The sequence below is a fragment of the Varroa destructor genome, unplaced genomic scaffold (genome assembly GCF_002443255.2).
Source record: "Varroa destructor unplaced genomic scaffold, Vdes_3.0 BEIS01000001.1, whole genome shotgun sequence".
NCBI classification, from domain to species: Eukaryota; Metazoa; Arthropoda; class Arachnida; order Mesostigmata; family Varroidae; genus Varroa; species Varroa destructor.
The window spans coordinates 2,176,514-2,193,049 of NW_019211454.1; the positions used below are offsets into that span (position 1 = coordinate 2,176,514).

Below are 16,536 nucleotides of genomic sequence, written 5' to 3' on the forward strand. Positions count from 1 at the left end.
AAGCATGAAGAAAACTAGTGATCGTAAAAACAAAAGCTACCCTTCATCTCATTTCGATGTCGCTTTTGGAACTCCACCAGCAACAGACGAAGCGGGTCTTCACTGCCTTTCTCCCGCTGTCGTCCGGTTCAATCTGCGATTGGCGGAATCAGCTGACGCCACGGCCTCAGCTGATTCCACTGTCGGCAAAGGGCGGAGAGCGACAACAAAACAACGCTGCTGGCCAGAGAGAGAAAGGAGCTGACTGTATTGTTTTCTGCTCGTTGTGGCGCTTCCATTCTGGTGTTGTTGCTGTTGTCGTCTGATATAACGAGCATCAGCAGTGGCAACGTCAGCGACGACGCAGGTACTCGATGCTTCCGAAATGTTGTATATAGATTGTGGTGTTCCCCTTAATTTCTGGCGGTCTGATCCGTTTTCTGAGACAACAGGGCCGTTAAATGGCTACAACGAAGAGGCGAGCTTATCGTTCGACAACGTGGGCTTCAGCGTGTCCGCCAGCCAAAGAAATTCCGGCAGCTACAAAGCAGTAGTATCGCATACGTGAATAAAAAAAAATATTTGACTGAACTCTGCAGCTTACATTCTACATAGGCTTGTTTTGGCTGTGGGGAAACTGAAAGTACACTTAAAACTATCTCGACGAAAACTAGACAATGAAAGCGCTTCCTGTCACTAATACCAACATACTGGGAATTCGCCAGCACAATGGCAGCCCTTTCAATATAAAACTCATAATGTACAACCTGTCATCTACGACGTAATCGGACGTCGAACTTTAGAAAAAGGCACTTTGGCGCACTGAATCAAATAGTTTAGTTACATTATTTGCAGTTGAGTTTGAGTTACCAGATCATACTACCAGGAACAAGTATGCTATAATTCTCTGTACCCTAAGTCCGTCCCGAAAACAACATTCCGGAGTAACTTAGCTGCACCGACAATTAAGGTCTCTAAAGTTACTCATTGATACGAATGGGCGCTGAGAGATTGCAGACATGCTATTTATTAGTACTGCGAAGTAGAACAATATTTTGCTGACACCCATATCACAATTCGATAATAGCCAGTTTTGGCTAATCCCCAACTCACAAAATACAAACTTTATGGTGAAAATACTTTTATATGGTGTAGGTAAATGTGGAAACAACAGAAGTCTACCAGAACTCACGATAGCAGTAAGTGACCTGTTAGACATAATAATTAACTATAACTCTGGTGTCATTCGTAACAGCTTTAGATCTCAACTGATCGTCTGCTTCTTATAAAATCTTGTCATCACTTGTCCCCTCGCCGACTCTGTATAACTCGGCCATTTTTCATCTGTCTACGACATTATGTGGAATGCCATAATTAAAAAAAATATAATGGTAGAGTTTTTTGTTGCCTTATGTCTGTTCGCTTAAAATGAACCTAAATAGGATAAAAACAATTCGGAGTCTTTGAAATGGATTTTACTTAACGTAAGAATGGAATAACGCGTGAGTAGAGTATTCTTTTGCAACGCGAAATCATTTGGGGCCAACTAGATCTAGTTTAACAAAAGAGCAGGTCTTTTCAGCTTAAATATCTAACAAATGTATGACCACATACAGGATATTGAGTTACAGCAGTGTTACGCGGTCTGCGTTACGGTAAAGCTTTACATTATAATAACCTCCCCTTATGTCCAGTGCAAAGAAATTGTCTAGATCCTGTGTTATACACTGTTGGTAGCGATTGCATCAATTCTTTCAAGCTGCAATTATATGGTAACACAGACCTCCGATGGTGAGTGACTCCATGAGCAGATGAAGTAACAGCTGAAGGGTAACATCTTCACACTCTCGATTTGTTTGGTCGTTGACGCCGACCATCTATCTACTTTGCTGCTCGTTTTTCCGCTTTTTTCTGCGGACATGCACACAGAAGCTTGCCTATGTCTTCCATTCATTTTCAATGCTCTGCTTCGCCACCGCGGCCTGGTGGTAATGTAGCCAACGACGAGTTTGGGTTGCCTGCTTACCTTTTGGAAGCGAGAATAGCAAAAAAAAAAAAGGAGAAACTGGCAGGTGTGAGGGAAGTAGGGATTTCTTATCAGCATTTTTCCATTGGCAAATGTTGATCGTTTTTCCTGAGAACGAACTGTTCGCTGAGCGAAGCCGGTACAATCCGTTGTTCGCAACAACGGAGCTACCAATGTCGCTGATCCGTTAGAGCTCAGACGCTTTTTCAACCAAATCACCAGCAGCGGCAGTAACAATAAGAAAGAAAGAATAGAGCGCTCGTGGCGACGATAGAAGCAGCTGCTATTGCTGTCGACACGATGGCCGCAGTGGCCGATGGACGGTTGTCTATCGTCGTTCACTCGCTTCCATCGTCAGTTTTCATTGTCCCGTCTGCATTCCCGCTCCACCAGTGTCACGGGCTAACCACCATCCAACCATCTAGCAAACAGCAAACTGCCATCAACCATCGAAGCTTGAGTCCGATCCCGCCGGACATAGCGGACCGGGCCAGACGCTCGAACGGATGAACCGAACTGAAGACAGATACTCGGCAGCAGCATAAAATAGAAGGAGGGCAGACAGTCAAACAACGGACAGATGGACGCACAAACAGACGAACAGACAGACAGACATTGATGGATGGTCCTCTTCCCCGTCTCGATACTCGTCGTCGACATCGTTATCGTCATCGTTGTTGTTGGCGTCTGAAGCCGTGGCAGCTCCCACCGCAACTGAAGGGGTCACAAGTGCAATAATAATAGGGCCATCGACAACAATACCAACAACAACAACAGCTGCAGCGGCAACAGGAACGTCCAGAACTGCAGCGATCCAGATGACGACGACGACAACAATAACGGCACCAGATAGAGGAGAAAAACGTGGCATCGTACGCGACGCAATAAATGCATCAGCCTCTCGTATTCGGCCGTACCTATGTATGCGAGGGTCGCCAAAATCGCTTCTGCTGCTGTTTTTGCCGTCATTGTTGACGGCGCAGGCAACTTTAATCGACTTTCCGTTGGTGAAGAAAATTTAAATCTGTTGTCAACGTTTCTTCTCGCCCTCATTTTCAAACGAGCAGCAAGAGTGCAAGTTCGTGCGTCTCGACCTGTGCGCATCTAATTATCCATTTTTGGACGTTTTTTTCTATTTTTTTTTGTAATTTTTCCTAGAGATATTTATGAAGCATGTAGGAAACGTTGGAGGGATTCCAGTATTACGTTCAGTATATCCAACCATACAAGCGTCGCTATCGTTTACCACAGTAACAGATGACACTTCGCCGCAAATTGCTTCGCAGCAAATTTGAACTGATTTGGCTGCCTAATTTAACAATAAAGTGATCATTAAATATCTATATAATGTACCATAGACTTACCAACTCTCAGCGGCTTTACGTGCACTAAAAAAACTGACCTCACAATGGCTCACACCGGTAAAAGAGGACAAGAAAGTGTGAAGAAACTTCACCCCTTTCCTTTTGTTCTCTGGAATTTTTTATTCCGTATTTTAAGCTGTTCATTATAGCTGCGTTTGCCTTTTTGCGCAGCTATGACAGTCGACATAATTTATCAAAGATGTTTACAATGTACATTTCTTTTTCGATTTCTTTATCTATCTAGCGCAGTTTCACTTTCTATTTATCTGAGAGTGGCCATTGTGAACTACATGTTAAGACACCAAACGCGTTAATATGTAGCCCTTTTATAGTTTGATAGTTAAATATATATATCAGTGGATCGATCGGTTGGGCGCGAACTCGCCATTATCTCTAATCAGGCATTTTTTACGAAAAAAAGATAAATACATTAGTTAAAAAAAAGAACTGGAACGAGCTATATAATGGCGTCCATTTTGTGCTTAACTAGCCTTAATTTGAGGTCATGTTGCATATTGATGTTATTCATTAACATACTGACACTTATCAACACAACCGTTGGGCCTGTGCCGACACCCAAATTTGTTTTAACTAATGCATTATAACAGAAGAAAGAAAGAAGCAGCAGCAGCAGCAGTAGTAGTAGTAAAAAATCGCTGCCCTGCAAATCCTTGTGCTTTTCTCATGGCGAGAAGCAGCACCCTTGCATTGCACCCAGCATTTTGGTTTGCGAAGACACCTGCGGATATTTTGTGGACGTCATATTGGTTGGCATTACGATTCACTCTGCTTTAAAACGGTTTATATGTATAAAAATTACCAATACAACTCATTTACTTGTTCTAAAGCAATAATAAAAAACGTGCCATGTGATCAAGGTTTACGTATTTACTCTGCTTAAGTATGACATGCCCACAACCATACCAATTCCATGACACAATCATTGCCATAGTAATCATCTGTTGCCGACTGATAATTTTCCTTTCTCTCCCGCCTTTCTGTTCCCTATTTTTGAATATAATCAATCTTACGTACATCTTGATCCTTTGCATATCTGTTGTATGTTTGTAACGCTCTGTATTAGTACACAATAGCGGCAACATCGTTACCCATCGTCACTTTCAATGGGAAATCGGAGATTTATTTGGCCGTCCTCCCAGCTACTAGTTCGGTTTGCCTTTTCCGCAGCTGTCACAATCAACATAATTGATCAAAAATTTTTACAATGTATATTTCTTTTTCAATTTCTCTATCTATCTATCTATCTATCTATCTATCTAGGGCAGTTTCACTTTCTGTTTAGCCGAGAGTGACCATTGTGAAGACCGACGTCCCACTTTAAACAAGACCACTAGCGACAAATTACCTACTAGTATCCAGTCCTGTTTTCCGTTTACCCATTCGCTCCGATTTGATTAAGTAAAAAATAGACCTGCTATAACTAAGATTGGTACCTTACAGATGTCAGTAAAATGCGGTTTGAAGTTGAACTGAATGACTTTTTATTAAGTTGGTCGCGACTGGTACCGACAACCGATCGCTCCGATGCTACTGCTACTTCTATTATACCACCATTACAATTACTGTTTGACGAAAACACGGAATAGGAAGGTGTTAGCGCTAATCGAAGCGTCCCAGGAAACGGTGCGAACTTCAACAAGAGTCGATCTCGTGCATCAACGTCAAGCAATTTAAAGTTTAAAGCCGTGTACAGTATTGAAGTGAAGACTAATTGCTACGAACATATAGAATAACTGGTAATAAAAAGGTCGACCATTTTCAACCACTGGTTTTGGCAACGTATCGAGAAGAACAACTCTGCTTCGATACGATACTATCTAGCAGTAGGTGTCTGTCGAATAGGTCGGTTAGCATCTTTAATATGCCTTTGAGCTGTCAACGTCAAAAATGAATTATACTATCCTAGGTGTGTCCAAGCTAATAATAGGTCAAGGTCTCGACTCTACCATGTGACAAGAGTGGTAAAGCATTTTTATACTTGATTAATATAAAACGCGAGCAAAAATTACATCAACAGCTATCTTTAGTACTAATTCATCTATTAGTGGAAAAGTGAAAATATATGAAATCACTATCTATTTTTTTAGTACAGGACATCATTAGCACATACGTACAAACAAACACTCGCCGACTCCGTATGGGCGCTTACATAGACGACCGTCTATAGGTCCCATCAGTAATCTAATGCACTACTAAGGCGCTCTATTCATTCACTGTTATTAGCTGGCGTCGATTACCTTCGCCTTTACTAGCATTTTATACTGACCACGTACCAGTCGCTCATGAGTATTGAAGTGGGAAAACGTTTTGGATAGCTAGCTACAAGCCAAGCTCTATCTAGCGTCATCAACACCACCGTCTTCGACGTCGGCCCATACCTACTAGACGATATAAGTCTAACTCTATATGAGATTAAAGGACGGCACGCATATGGAAGCTTTCAGTGCATCTGGCCACCATTACTAGATCGAACGTTCGAAATTGAGAGAGCACAAATGCCGTACTTGATGGGATATCTGGCAAACTTTACACATACTAGCGAAACAAGCTGGTTCATGTATCAAAGTGAAATCGGCTATGGATAGGTAGGATCTTTGTAGTGCCATTGACGTTCACCGCCTACCACAGTACCAGGTAACAAGGCCAGAACGGATAAGAACTGCAGGATACTATCACCTACAGTCTACTATAATGTGCATGTCTCTGAGAGTCAGTTACTTGTAATTACTGTGAAATGCTATCAAAAGCCATTAATTTTGTGGGTGACGTCCTCGGATAGATAGTAATTGCGACCAAACCAATTAGTTCCCACAACCGTCAGCCATGTTTTCATCACTGATGCTATGTCGACAAGCGATACGATGCCGACCGAGATGGTTCTCCTTAAAATAGTCATGATGATGAGCGGGCAAGGAAGGAAACGGGCCTAGCAGTGAGAGCTAGATACGAAGCGGTTTGGAAGACGAATCAACCAACTCATCATCGTTATTATCGACTAAGTCCGCTAAAATAACGGATTCTTAGAACATCACGGCTCCGCTGTGGCAAGGATATAGATCCCTATATAGTTACAAAATGGTCTAGCAGTTGTACCAGACGGAAGCTCATAACTGTTCAGAGGCTCGGAGCCGCCAGTACAACGACCTTTTATGGCCGTGTTTAGGCTGAAACAGCCAATAGCGATTGACCGTTTTAATTACGGGCTAGGTATTGCTGCAAGTGGAACCGCTATGATTATTCCAGTGAACTCGACAGGCACACCTATCCAGAATGGCTAACCTGAGACAGTATAGAGTCCGACTGCTACCTGTAAAGCAGGCCTATATATAGATAGGCACGATAGACATCTGCGTGTGTGTGCTTATACTAATTCACATGGCGGTGCGCGTCAAAGTAATAATATCGATGGCTACGTGAGGTCATATGATACACCGCTATAGTAGAACTATTCTAAAGCTAAAGCATATGGGATTGTAATGAAACACAAAGGCAAGGGGAGGTTGGGAAGCGTAGGCGGATATAGCGTACGTTCCGACGTAAGCGCTGAACTGTTTTGAAGGTCCGAACAGATAAGGGCAATATTAGTGACGCTTCGCTTTCTTTGGGCCTTTGGGCAGCAAAATGTTGGTTTACTAAAGCGTCACCGAGGTGAGTTTAGCTCAGCTCTGGGTCAACTGTAATTTCGGCAGCTGTCTTCGCGCTAATCAGGTTTTTGATCTGCTGATTCTGCTGCGACAACTGTTCGTGCTTCTTCTTTTAATAGGGCTATAATCATAGCTGAAGCACAATATGTTAGTGTTCATGTGGATGCGCACGCGGAGACACGTCTGATGGCAAGCGCAGTGCCGGGATTGAATCATATGTCTAGCGCCTCGTGAAGAACTACATCTGATCTACTTCATGAAATGCCGACTCAAGCATAGATAGATGCGCACGCGCGTTTGAATACTTAAGCGTTTTGTAAAGTTGATATCCATGAAAGCTCATGCAGCCTTGGTACCCTCTAGATTGATGGCGATATGCTATCTGCGCTACCGTTAAAAGAATGTACTATTTGCAGTTATATCTTGCTTGTCACATATTTTCTTTGCAAGACATTTCTAACTAGTCTAGTTATACTTTTTAAGTTCTTAATGCGTTTGATGGATAGTCGTTTCGTACCTGCTCGATGTGGCCAATAGTCTGCCGTAATGTCACTTGTGTTGTATTTTGAAACGTTTTATAAAGCAATCTCTTGACGTTGCTGACTATTTCGATACGATTGGGTTGGAAAACTTGCGTAGTTCTTCATCTCTATACTTTTGTGAGAACACAAAGTCATTGGAAAAATGTTAATCAGTGTTGAGATTGCAGACGTATTCTCGGCTTAACAGCGTGCGTCACGCCACGAATGAGCAAATTCCACTTAGTCCCAACAATAGAATCGGCAAAAATCGTTATGTCTACCAACACCCACTAACATTGAACGTGGTTGTAAAGATAGTAATCAAAACAACGTCAGAAAACTAGCAACTAGCTAGAAAAATTCCTAAAAATACTGCCGTTTTGAGAAGAAGTAAACAGTATTTATCAATCTAATCCCATACATAGAAAATTCAGCGAAGCCAATGGGCTGGAATCAGAGTATCTTTGCTTCAAACCTCTCTCTCTCCTCTCTCTCTCTCTCTCTCTCTCTCTCTCTCTCTCTCTATATATATATATATATATATATATACCTTTGTCTGTATTAGCTTTCAATTTTATTTCCTTATAGAAGCAGATATCCATATAATTCGCATACAGAAGTTGAATATAAAATTATTCGGCAACAAGAAGTTCATGTGCTCTATTGGGGTCAACTCTCAGGTAACAGATCGCTTTGCCAGCTTAAGGAAAATATTTGTATAAATGCTCAGCTCGATCACGCAACCGATAATTTTTGTTCATCAGAGGCTGGCCGGACCTACAGTGCTCTCGGGTTTGTTGGCTGAAATCAGCTGCCAATTCTTCGAATTTGATTGATAATTTAGATGTCAACTAAACAATCTCTCTATCAATGCAAGTAACGAAAACACGATTCGTGCACTAGCTAGAAATTTTCAAGATAAAGCTACATTCTGTAAAAATTGGACTATCTTTGACCTATTGTCATCATCGTTATTAGCTCATCAAGCTTTTGAGCTTCAGTTCGACCAGTTGCATTGCTGTTCTGACAACGATCCGATCCATCATCGTACACATTATTTTGATTTTTTTCTTCGACCTCTTTTTTCCGCTGACGGACACAAATATCCAGCGAAATAGTAACGATGACAAAGAGGATTCGAGTAATAAAAAATATACATACACATATAGCAAAATAAACCTTGTTTTCTATTCAGTACGGCTTCAAACAAGGTGGTCGGTCAGCTATCTCTTAGAGATTTCGGCGGGCAGGCTGTGTCGTGCCGTCAGCATTGATCGAACATACACATTGAAGTATCTAACACAACAGCAACCGTCCCTCACCATTTCTATGGCACGTGACCATGCAAAAGAGCCCTCTTTTATTTGGAAACATACTGTCATTTGCAAAGCAGTCATCGACTACGGCTGTAACAGTGTTGTTCTGTATAGACCTGTACGCCATATAATGGTCTACAGATGCTAAAAATATATATATATATAGCTGAAGACACGATAGGACAGAGCAACGCTCTGCAAACTTCGCATAACACTGACTACAGTCGCGATTACGTCGGCAAGAACAGCATTCGAAACTTGCACGACCTCCCCTAAAAATCCGACAGTCACAGGCGAAATAACAACAATCATAAGCAGCACTGATAGTAAAAGCAGACATAGCCGTTTTGGCGCCGCAAGTGATGCGATCCCACTGGAATGCCACAGCCGATAGGCACGGGCACCGCGACCACCGTTACTTTTACAACTACTACTATCAGCGTTGCACAAATATTGTACGCGCACAAACCGCAGGGAGCAGTTCTGTCACAGATCCAACGGATGAAAGTCGCCGTTGCATAGGGCTACCGCCGTTGCTACCGCCTGCAAACGCGTCGTAATATCAAAGACAACGCCCCGATATGTCCGCACCATTGTTCTGGTGACTGGATCACTGTCATCATTTTGTTTTCCTGATCTTTGTCGGTTGTCGCACGTGTTCAACGGAGATAAGAAAAAAAGAAGGGGGCGAGCTGACGCACACAGAGGACGGCTGCAATTAGACAAGCTGAGATACTGACCACCATGAGCTTTTGTGGTTTTTGTTTAAGGCTTTGTGGTCTAATAGACCTCCGGTTTGTGCCGACGTTACGCTTTTGCACCACCTATCGCAGCCATATATACAGGGAGTATAGTCACAAACAAAAAGCAAGAGCAATATAGGCAAGATGATTCGCTTGGCGACCACATCTAATGTGGTACATTTCAATGTATCAATATCAACATGCACGGGGTGCTCAAAAAAGATGCCCATTAAGGGCTCCAGCTGGAAAGGCAAGACGTTAACAAATAAACCTACAGTGAAAAAAGGATGAGCTCATAAATTACACATTTTTCGTTTCGGTGAAACTGACACTTGGCTAATTTTTTTTGGGTACGATTATCATTGTTATACACAATAATAATACTTTCGGTTTTCCTCGTTTCGGGTAGCACGCCGTATTAACTAGCAGACAATAGTTCACTCGGTATCAAACTCAAGATCAAGAAATCTTTCAAGAAAGCTTTCAGATCAAGAAATCTACATTGAAAAAAGTATAGATAATTTTCATTGGTTAAGCAACGCTGCAGCTAGTACGTTTTTTAAGAAGTTGGTAAGTAAATCTCGTTTCCCAATACCGAGCCTTACATCGACGTATTTGTCGAGGTAGTGCAAAACTTGAGTCAGCATTTGCCAGCTATAACGTCCAGCAAACTCACACGACACTCGGTCCCTGATCCTGGGTCGGTGCTAGTTTTGACTAATTATTTCCACTCCAGAGACGACCCATTTTTCTTACTGCTTCTATAGCCATTACTATACCTGTACTCACCTATCATAAGTAGCGAAATGGTTAGATGTTCTCGTCCCATCCGAAATGTACCAAGAACTGTTCCAACGAGCGAACAACAAAGTCCGACGAAGGCGATCATCAGGATGAACCACCGAATAGAGATTGTCTGATTGACGAGCAGTGCGCAACAATGTTTCGGAGTCTCGATCTCAACAGCTTCAACGTAACGGCCCGCACGAGGACAAGCCAGTCCTGCCGGTGCTGCAACGACACCACTTACACCCGGTGGATACGGACATGGAGCACACGGCGGGCCCGGTGCGGGACAGCCCGGTGCAGGACAGCCCGGCCCTGCGGCCGTGGCGTTCCGGTGACGGGGTGAGCTGTATGGGGGCAAAGCGCCCTCCAAACAGCCTTGCGCATCGGACGGTAAGCGTTGGGTATCGCATCTTGCGTTGCGCCGATGCTGCCGCCGGCACTGGCGGTTCACCGACGACCAGCTGGCGTTGAGACGCGCCATAACTGGTACGACGGCCCGCTCGCTGGTGTGTCGATCTCGAGAGAGTCTCTGTTGAGACGACGATGACGGCTGCGCCTGTCGAGACCGTTCGTGATTGAGATGTTCGGTGTAACGCTGTTGTGGTTCATAGAATCCGCCCGGTTGGAGGCCGTCCACCGTTAGCTGGCCATGCGATGTTGCGAGAACAACATCGGGCTGTTCGAAGAACGCGTTGCCGTCTTCCTCGGGCCGCTGTTCTTCAGTTTCGTCGTTGTAACTATGCTGAGGGTGAAAATCGGGTCGGAAGTCGTCGAAGTCCTGAAGCGATAGCCGGACGTCACTGTTACGTTGCTGTTGGAGGAGATGCTGATGGTGGTGCGACGAAGGCGCCGAAAGAACCTCTCGGATCTCTCGGACGCACACAAATCCACCCTCTTCGTCGTCTGATTCAGACGATCTCTGGTGTTGCAATTGTTGCTGTTGTCGTCGTCGACGTTGATTACCGCCCCCTCCGCTTCCAAGCGATAGCGACAACAGAGCACGGCGCCCCCCCGACCGGGCTGGTCGGCGAGGACCCAGCAGGCTGCTGCTATTACTGGTGGAGTTGCTGATGTTCTGTACGCCTCCACCAAAGCTGCCACCGCTGCCCTTAGGGGTGGCGCCTGAGGGGATTCCGACGGTTGGCGCCGTTGTGGGGTGGCCGACGGAGGCCACGGCAGCGAGGCCAGCGGCTCCGTCACCACAAGCCACAAGCGACTTGTCGCTGTCGACAACAGCACGAGCAGATCCGATACCACAGTTCGCTTGCACGTCTCTACCACCACTTTGTCGGGCACCCCTAGCGGTAGCAATAGTAGAACTGTCACTGCAAGAGCTAACGTCGTAATTTTTCAGATCGGCACCATGGTCAACTATACCGCTCAGGGGCACTATTCTAACACAATTCGGAAGCGCAACGCTTTTACCGCTGCTTCTGCGGTCGCCGCAATCACTCCCGTTGTTGCTGCTGTCCGCGACGGTTATCGAATGGCTGCACAGAATGGCATTACTATGCCCACCATGGCTGCGTTCAGTTACTACTTCATTGACACCACACGAATCCACTGGCGAGAACTGGCCAAAGATGTTAAGCCTTCCTCTTCTATTTTTCCTACCGTCATTGCTAGAAGGACAAGCACTTTGCTTCTGATTGGGGTTCACGATCGCAGAATCACTTGACAACTTTTGCACCTTTTTTCTTTCGCTTAATAATGATAATCCACTAGAAGCAATTTCTGTAGAAGTGCTAGTAATACTAGCACTTACGTATGGCACCGGGAAACATTCCGATAAGTGGCGATGCCGCTCTAACTCTAAACTTTTTTTCTCATGCTGGCACTCACGGATGCTACGAGGTATCGAAGAGCAGCGGCAGTGCTCGCGTGGAGCTGACTGCTTCTGTGGCGATGGGACATTTGCGCAAACAGCTGATCGATGCTCAGCGGCAGCCGCCGCCACGGGGAGAACAACCCCCGCTAGGGCAACCGCTGATGCTGCTGCTGCCACAGGTGGGTTATTGTTATTTCTTCTGTTGTCGTTGACGCCGCTGCTGCTATCGCCGCCGCCGCTGTCACCCTCTACACTGAAACGCTCCCTTTGGTCAAAGTGATCGGGAATACTTAGACGATTATGATTTAGAATGTGATGTTTGCTAGTATCCTCACTACACAAAGGGGTCGATACTAAAACGCTGGACGACGAGGACGATGACGCGGAACGCTCCGAAATGCTACGTTGCAGAATACCACTAAAATTAGCAGTTGGGTTCACTGTGGCGCTCACAAACGCGCATCCAGTCGCTGGCTCCCTATCGATTCGACCATCAATAGGAGCTGCTGTCGACGCTGATCGCGTTGGACTAATCGCAGGGGCCGAAGACGATCTGACAACGTCATCGACAATAGCAACTGAAACAGCATTGTCATCACCATCATTGTCATTGGTAGGATGAAGAAGTCGCGGGCGCGGGATTCGTCGCGCAGAATTTGTATCACATTCATTTACTAAATCGCTCTCACCCCCACACTGCCGAGTAACGATACATTCACTGCTGCTGCAAGTGTAATCTCCACGGAAATATAAACTGTGGTCTGTTCCGGTTTGCACTTTCCCGTCTGCTACAGCACAAGTGTGACTCAGGCCATATCCTCTGATCTCGTTACGGTCATCTCTACGAACTGCGGCAGCTGACGACAACAAAGAATTGATTCTTTTTTGCTGTTTGTCACGACCGATAGCAGTGCGGCTGGCAGGCGCCACTGCCTCGTCGCTCGCCGTTGTTGTTACTGTTATTATAGTACTGCAGTTAGCATGGGCATCATTGATAGAATGACTGTCATTACAGCTGCTGTTGTAGTCTGGCGACGGAGTGCGCACACTGCGGGCGCTCACAGCCGACTGAAACGAACGCTCTTCATCCACCGCCGGAGCCACAGACATCGCTGCTGCTGTCTCCGTCGCCGCCGCTGATGCTTTTCCAGCGACGGCGCCGCCAGAGGCGCTGGGGTCGCCATCGCCGTCTCCGACAACGCCAGCGCCAGTTGTGGTAGGAGCAGGAGCATCGGTGGTGCTATGTATCGGCGCAAGCCCGGCAGCTAAACAGCAGTTCGGCTGCGCATGCGTTCCCCGGTCAAAATACTGGCTTTTCCCAATAGTAGTCCCTGTAGGCATAGAACTTATTGTTCTTTTTGTGGGGCGGCTACCGCCGCTGACAGTGGGACGTTCAGAGGTAGCAGTCGCAGCGTCAGTAGAGGAATGGTGCCACACAGCGGAGGCCGACCCGGCGGGCTCGGGGGTGTCGGAGTTAGCAGGAAGGATAAACTTTGAAGAGTTTGAGTTGAAGGTAGCCAAAGGAAATCGGGTATAGGGTGGCGGAGGACCGATCAAATCGTGAACCCGTTGATAGCGTGGGCTCATATTCCCAGCAGTGTTTCTATTGAAGGGGGACCAATATCTGCGAGAGGTCGATCTACCACTCGTAGGGCCATAAAGGGTCGGATAAAGCGATGAAACGGAGCGTTCCATTACTGAGACGGTATCGGAGCACTGTTGAGATATATGCCAAGGGGACACCGTCGCAGCGCCTCTTTCGCCCGGATAGGGACAGTGTGAGCTGTTGTGACTCTCTGGCCAATAGGAACACTGGCGTCTATCTCTACTGTCACCGCTGCCAGGAGAGCGGTCACTGAAATCAGCGACGCGGTGGCCGCTGTTACTGGCGCTATAAGCACAGTTGTCGGCGTCGCCACAACTGTGGCCGCCGTAAGAACTAAGCGCTTGATGATGATACCGATGGTGATAACAAGATGATGATAATTGGTGTTGTTGGTTCCTTGATGACATACTTAGCAAAACACAGGCCGCACATCGTCTTGCTGTCCGGAAGGGTCTCCAACGATTGCGGCACAAAGCGAAATTGTGCGTCGCTCCACCTTCGAGCGGCTTAGCTTCCTCAAGAATGGCGCGCGGTTTTCGAGTCATTTTTACTCACTCACCTGTCTTGTCTGCTTCCTTTCCCTGTCTCCATTGATGTTTTCGTCGACGCTCTCGCACCGCCGCCGCCGCTGCTGCTGTTGCATCCCTATTGCAGTCGTCGATGTTGTTTTCGTCCTCAATGTTCCTCCTGCGCACGGTGACTTCCTCCCTCATCGTTTGTTCGTTCGCTCACTCGTTTAATCGTTGTTCGTCCCCTTCTCCTCCCACTTCGATCGCGTAGAGGAATCTGCAATAGACAACGATCAGGCAGTTGCGGCGGTAGCCATCACGAACCAGAAAATCACGACAATAAAACTTGGCAATAGGCCACTAAAACGGAAGCGAAAACTAATAGCAAAGAAGTTTGCTTCACATTGAATTTCGGCAGCGATAGACCTATTCGGTTTCCCTTTCGAGCGAACACCTTTTGCCGGATTTGTCAGCCGGTGGTCAGTCGCGAGGCAAAGCGACCGCTCATTCGATCGCTGCTACATTGCTGTTACTGAGCGCTAGTCGGAAGACGAAACAGTCTTGTGTTTTCACCAATTTCTATATTGCATAAAGTCAATTAAGTCGGGCTGTCAATCTTCTGAGGGCAGAGAAGCGTTACAAAATTTTAACGCAGAGGTCGAGTTGGTTTCGCCCAGCTGCCTGTTCTTTGTATCAGTAAGTGTACGCCAGTCACAGGATTCATGGCTTGATGTTTGTCATTCCACGATCAGTCATTGACTCAATTGCGCGGAGCCGAAAACCTCTGTCACCCCTCAGGCGCCACCAGAAGTAACCATATCCTAGTGCTGCTGATGAGGCTGATTCTGAGGGCAACAATGGCGCGGGTAGTAGTGATGTAATGCACGATGTTTCGATGGTGATGTTGATGCTTCTAATGTTTCTCCAGCCTATGGGGCAAGAAAGACCTTGTTGTCGTACGGGTGGACAGTCTAATGGGGGAATGCTGCAACCAGCACGCGCTGCAGGAACGGGTAAACGCAATTGTAGCGATAATGTGTTAGTATTTAAGGGGTGAAACAAGCTTTGATTGTTGTCTTACGTAAGATACGTACCGCCTCATGTTTTTTTTCTGGTCGTTCACAGTGTTCTATGTGCACGTCCAATAATGCGACACCCCGCTGTTGCATTGCTTTCGTACGAGTAGAAGACTCATGTTGACTACGCTAGCTGGCGCCACTATCGTACCTATACCTTACACTGTTCCGGAATGCGTGACTCCAGTTAATTTTCTTTCCAACTCGCTGGGGTTGACGACTGAATTTACTGCGGCAACAACTGGAAATCGCAGTGAGTAGTACAATAATATCGATGGCGCTGATGGGTCTATGATGATACTTCTGTTGTTACCTCGATTACTTCACCACTGATTTTGTAGCCATGCAAAAATAAGAATGAAGAAAGAATAAATGAGGAAAAAAGGGCGACTATTATACATCCTTTGATGATAGAGGCCTTTCTTCCTCTTTGTCTGAACTTCGTCGCCGATACTCGTTTTGCCCCTTATTGCGGCTTCCTACAAACCAATCCCATCACATCTTCCGTCGTTTGTAAAAGTTCCTCTTGTTTTCTTTCTTCTTTGTATTTATCTCGATTGTTTGGCGGCCACTTAAATTGTTTGTCACTAAGGATCGCCTCTGAACTATTTCGTTTTTTCAACGGTAGTTCCCTTCTTTTTGGGCTTGTACTTGCTTTTTCTTCCGTGCCTTCGACTGTCTGCACGCCCTTTCTTCCCACTGCTGCCGCCACTGCTGTTGGTATCGCTGTTCAGCTATCCTTATTAAATCACCCAGCCCACAATATTGTGCCGGCCGGTCAGTTCGCTTATGTGTGCGTATGTGGACGTGTGTTTCTGTATAGCTGAGTATTTTAGCGTCCCAGTTGATACGTCTGTCAAACGCACGCAGCAGCAATATCGGGGGAGCGAGAGACCCGGCCAGTGAATGTCGGGGACGCTAATGCGTTCGGTGACGGCAGCACCGATGCGGGGAGACGACTGTCTTGCCCTTCTTTGTTGCAGAGACGACGACAACAAAAGCGCTTCGCAATAGTACCCACAAGACGACCTTTTAGTAACCGATCGCTGTGAAGCAGCGAGAGTGCTTACTTGAGCCGATGTGTTTTACATTAGGGAAACTATTCGTTGATTGT

At 45.9% G+C, this 16,536-nt stretch overlaps 1 protein-coding gene across 10 annotated transcripts in view; it reads right to left on the bottom strand.

Moving 5' to 3' along the window:
• The window catches only part of LOC111246405 (uncharacterized), a 108,809-nt gene extending 94,421 nt beyond the window's left edge, over window positions 1-14,388 (bottom strand). For 7 of the 10 annotated variants that reach the window (XR_015319290.1, XM_022795959.2, XM_022795979.2 and 4 more), the window contains exon 1: window positions 10,404-14,388. Coding sequence is in view for 7 of the 10 variants with exons in the window: in XM_022795959.2 (XP_022651694.1) it covers window positions 10,404-14,382 (3,979 nt within the window). In the remaining 3 variants the exon portion in view is untranslated. The remainder of the gene's footprint in view (window positions 1-10,403) is intronic. The other 3 variants (XR_002671663.2, XR_015319289.1, XM_022795952.2) reach the window with 2 other exon arrangements.
• Between the last annotated feature and the right edge of the window lie 2,148 nt (window positions 14,389-16,536).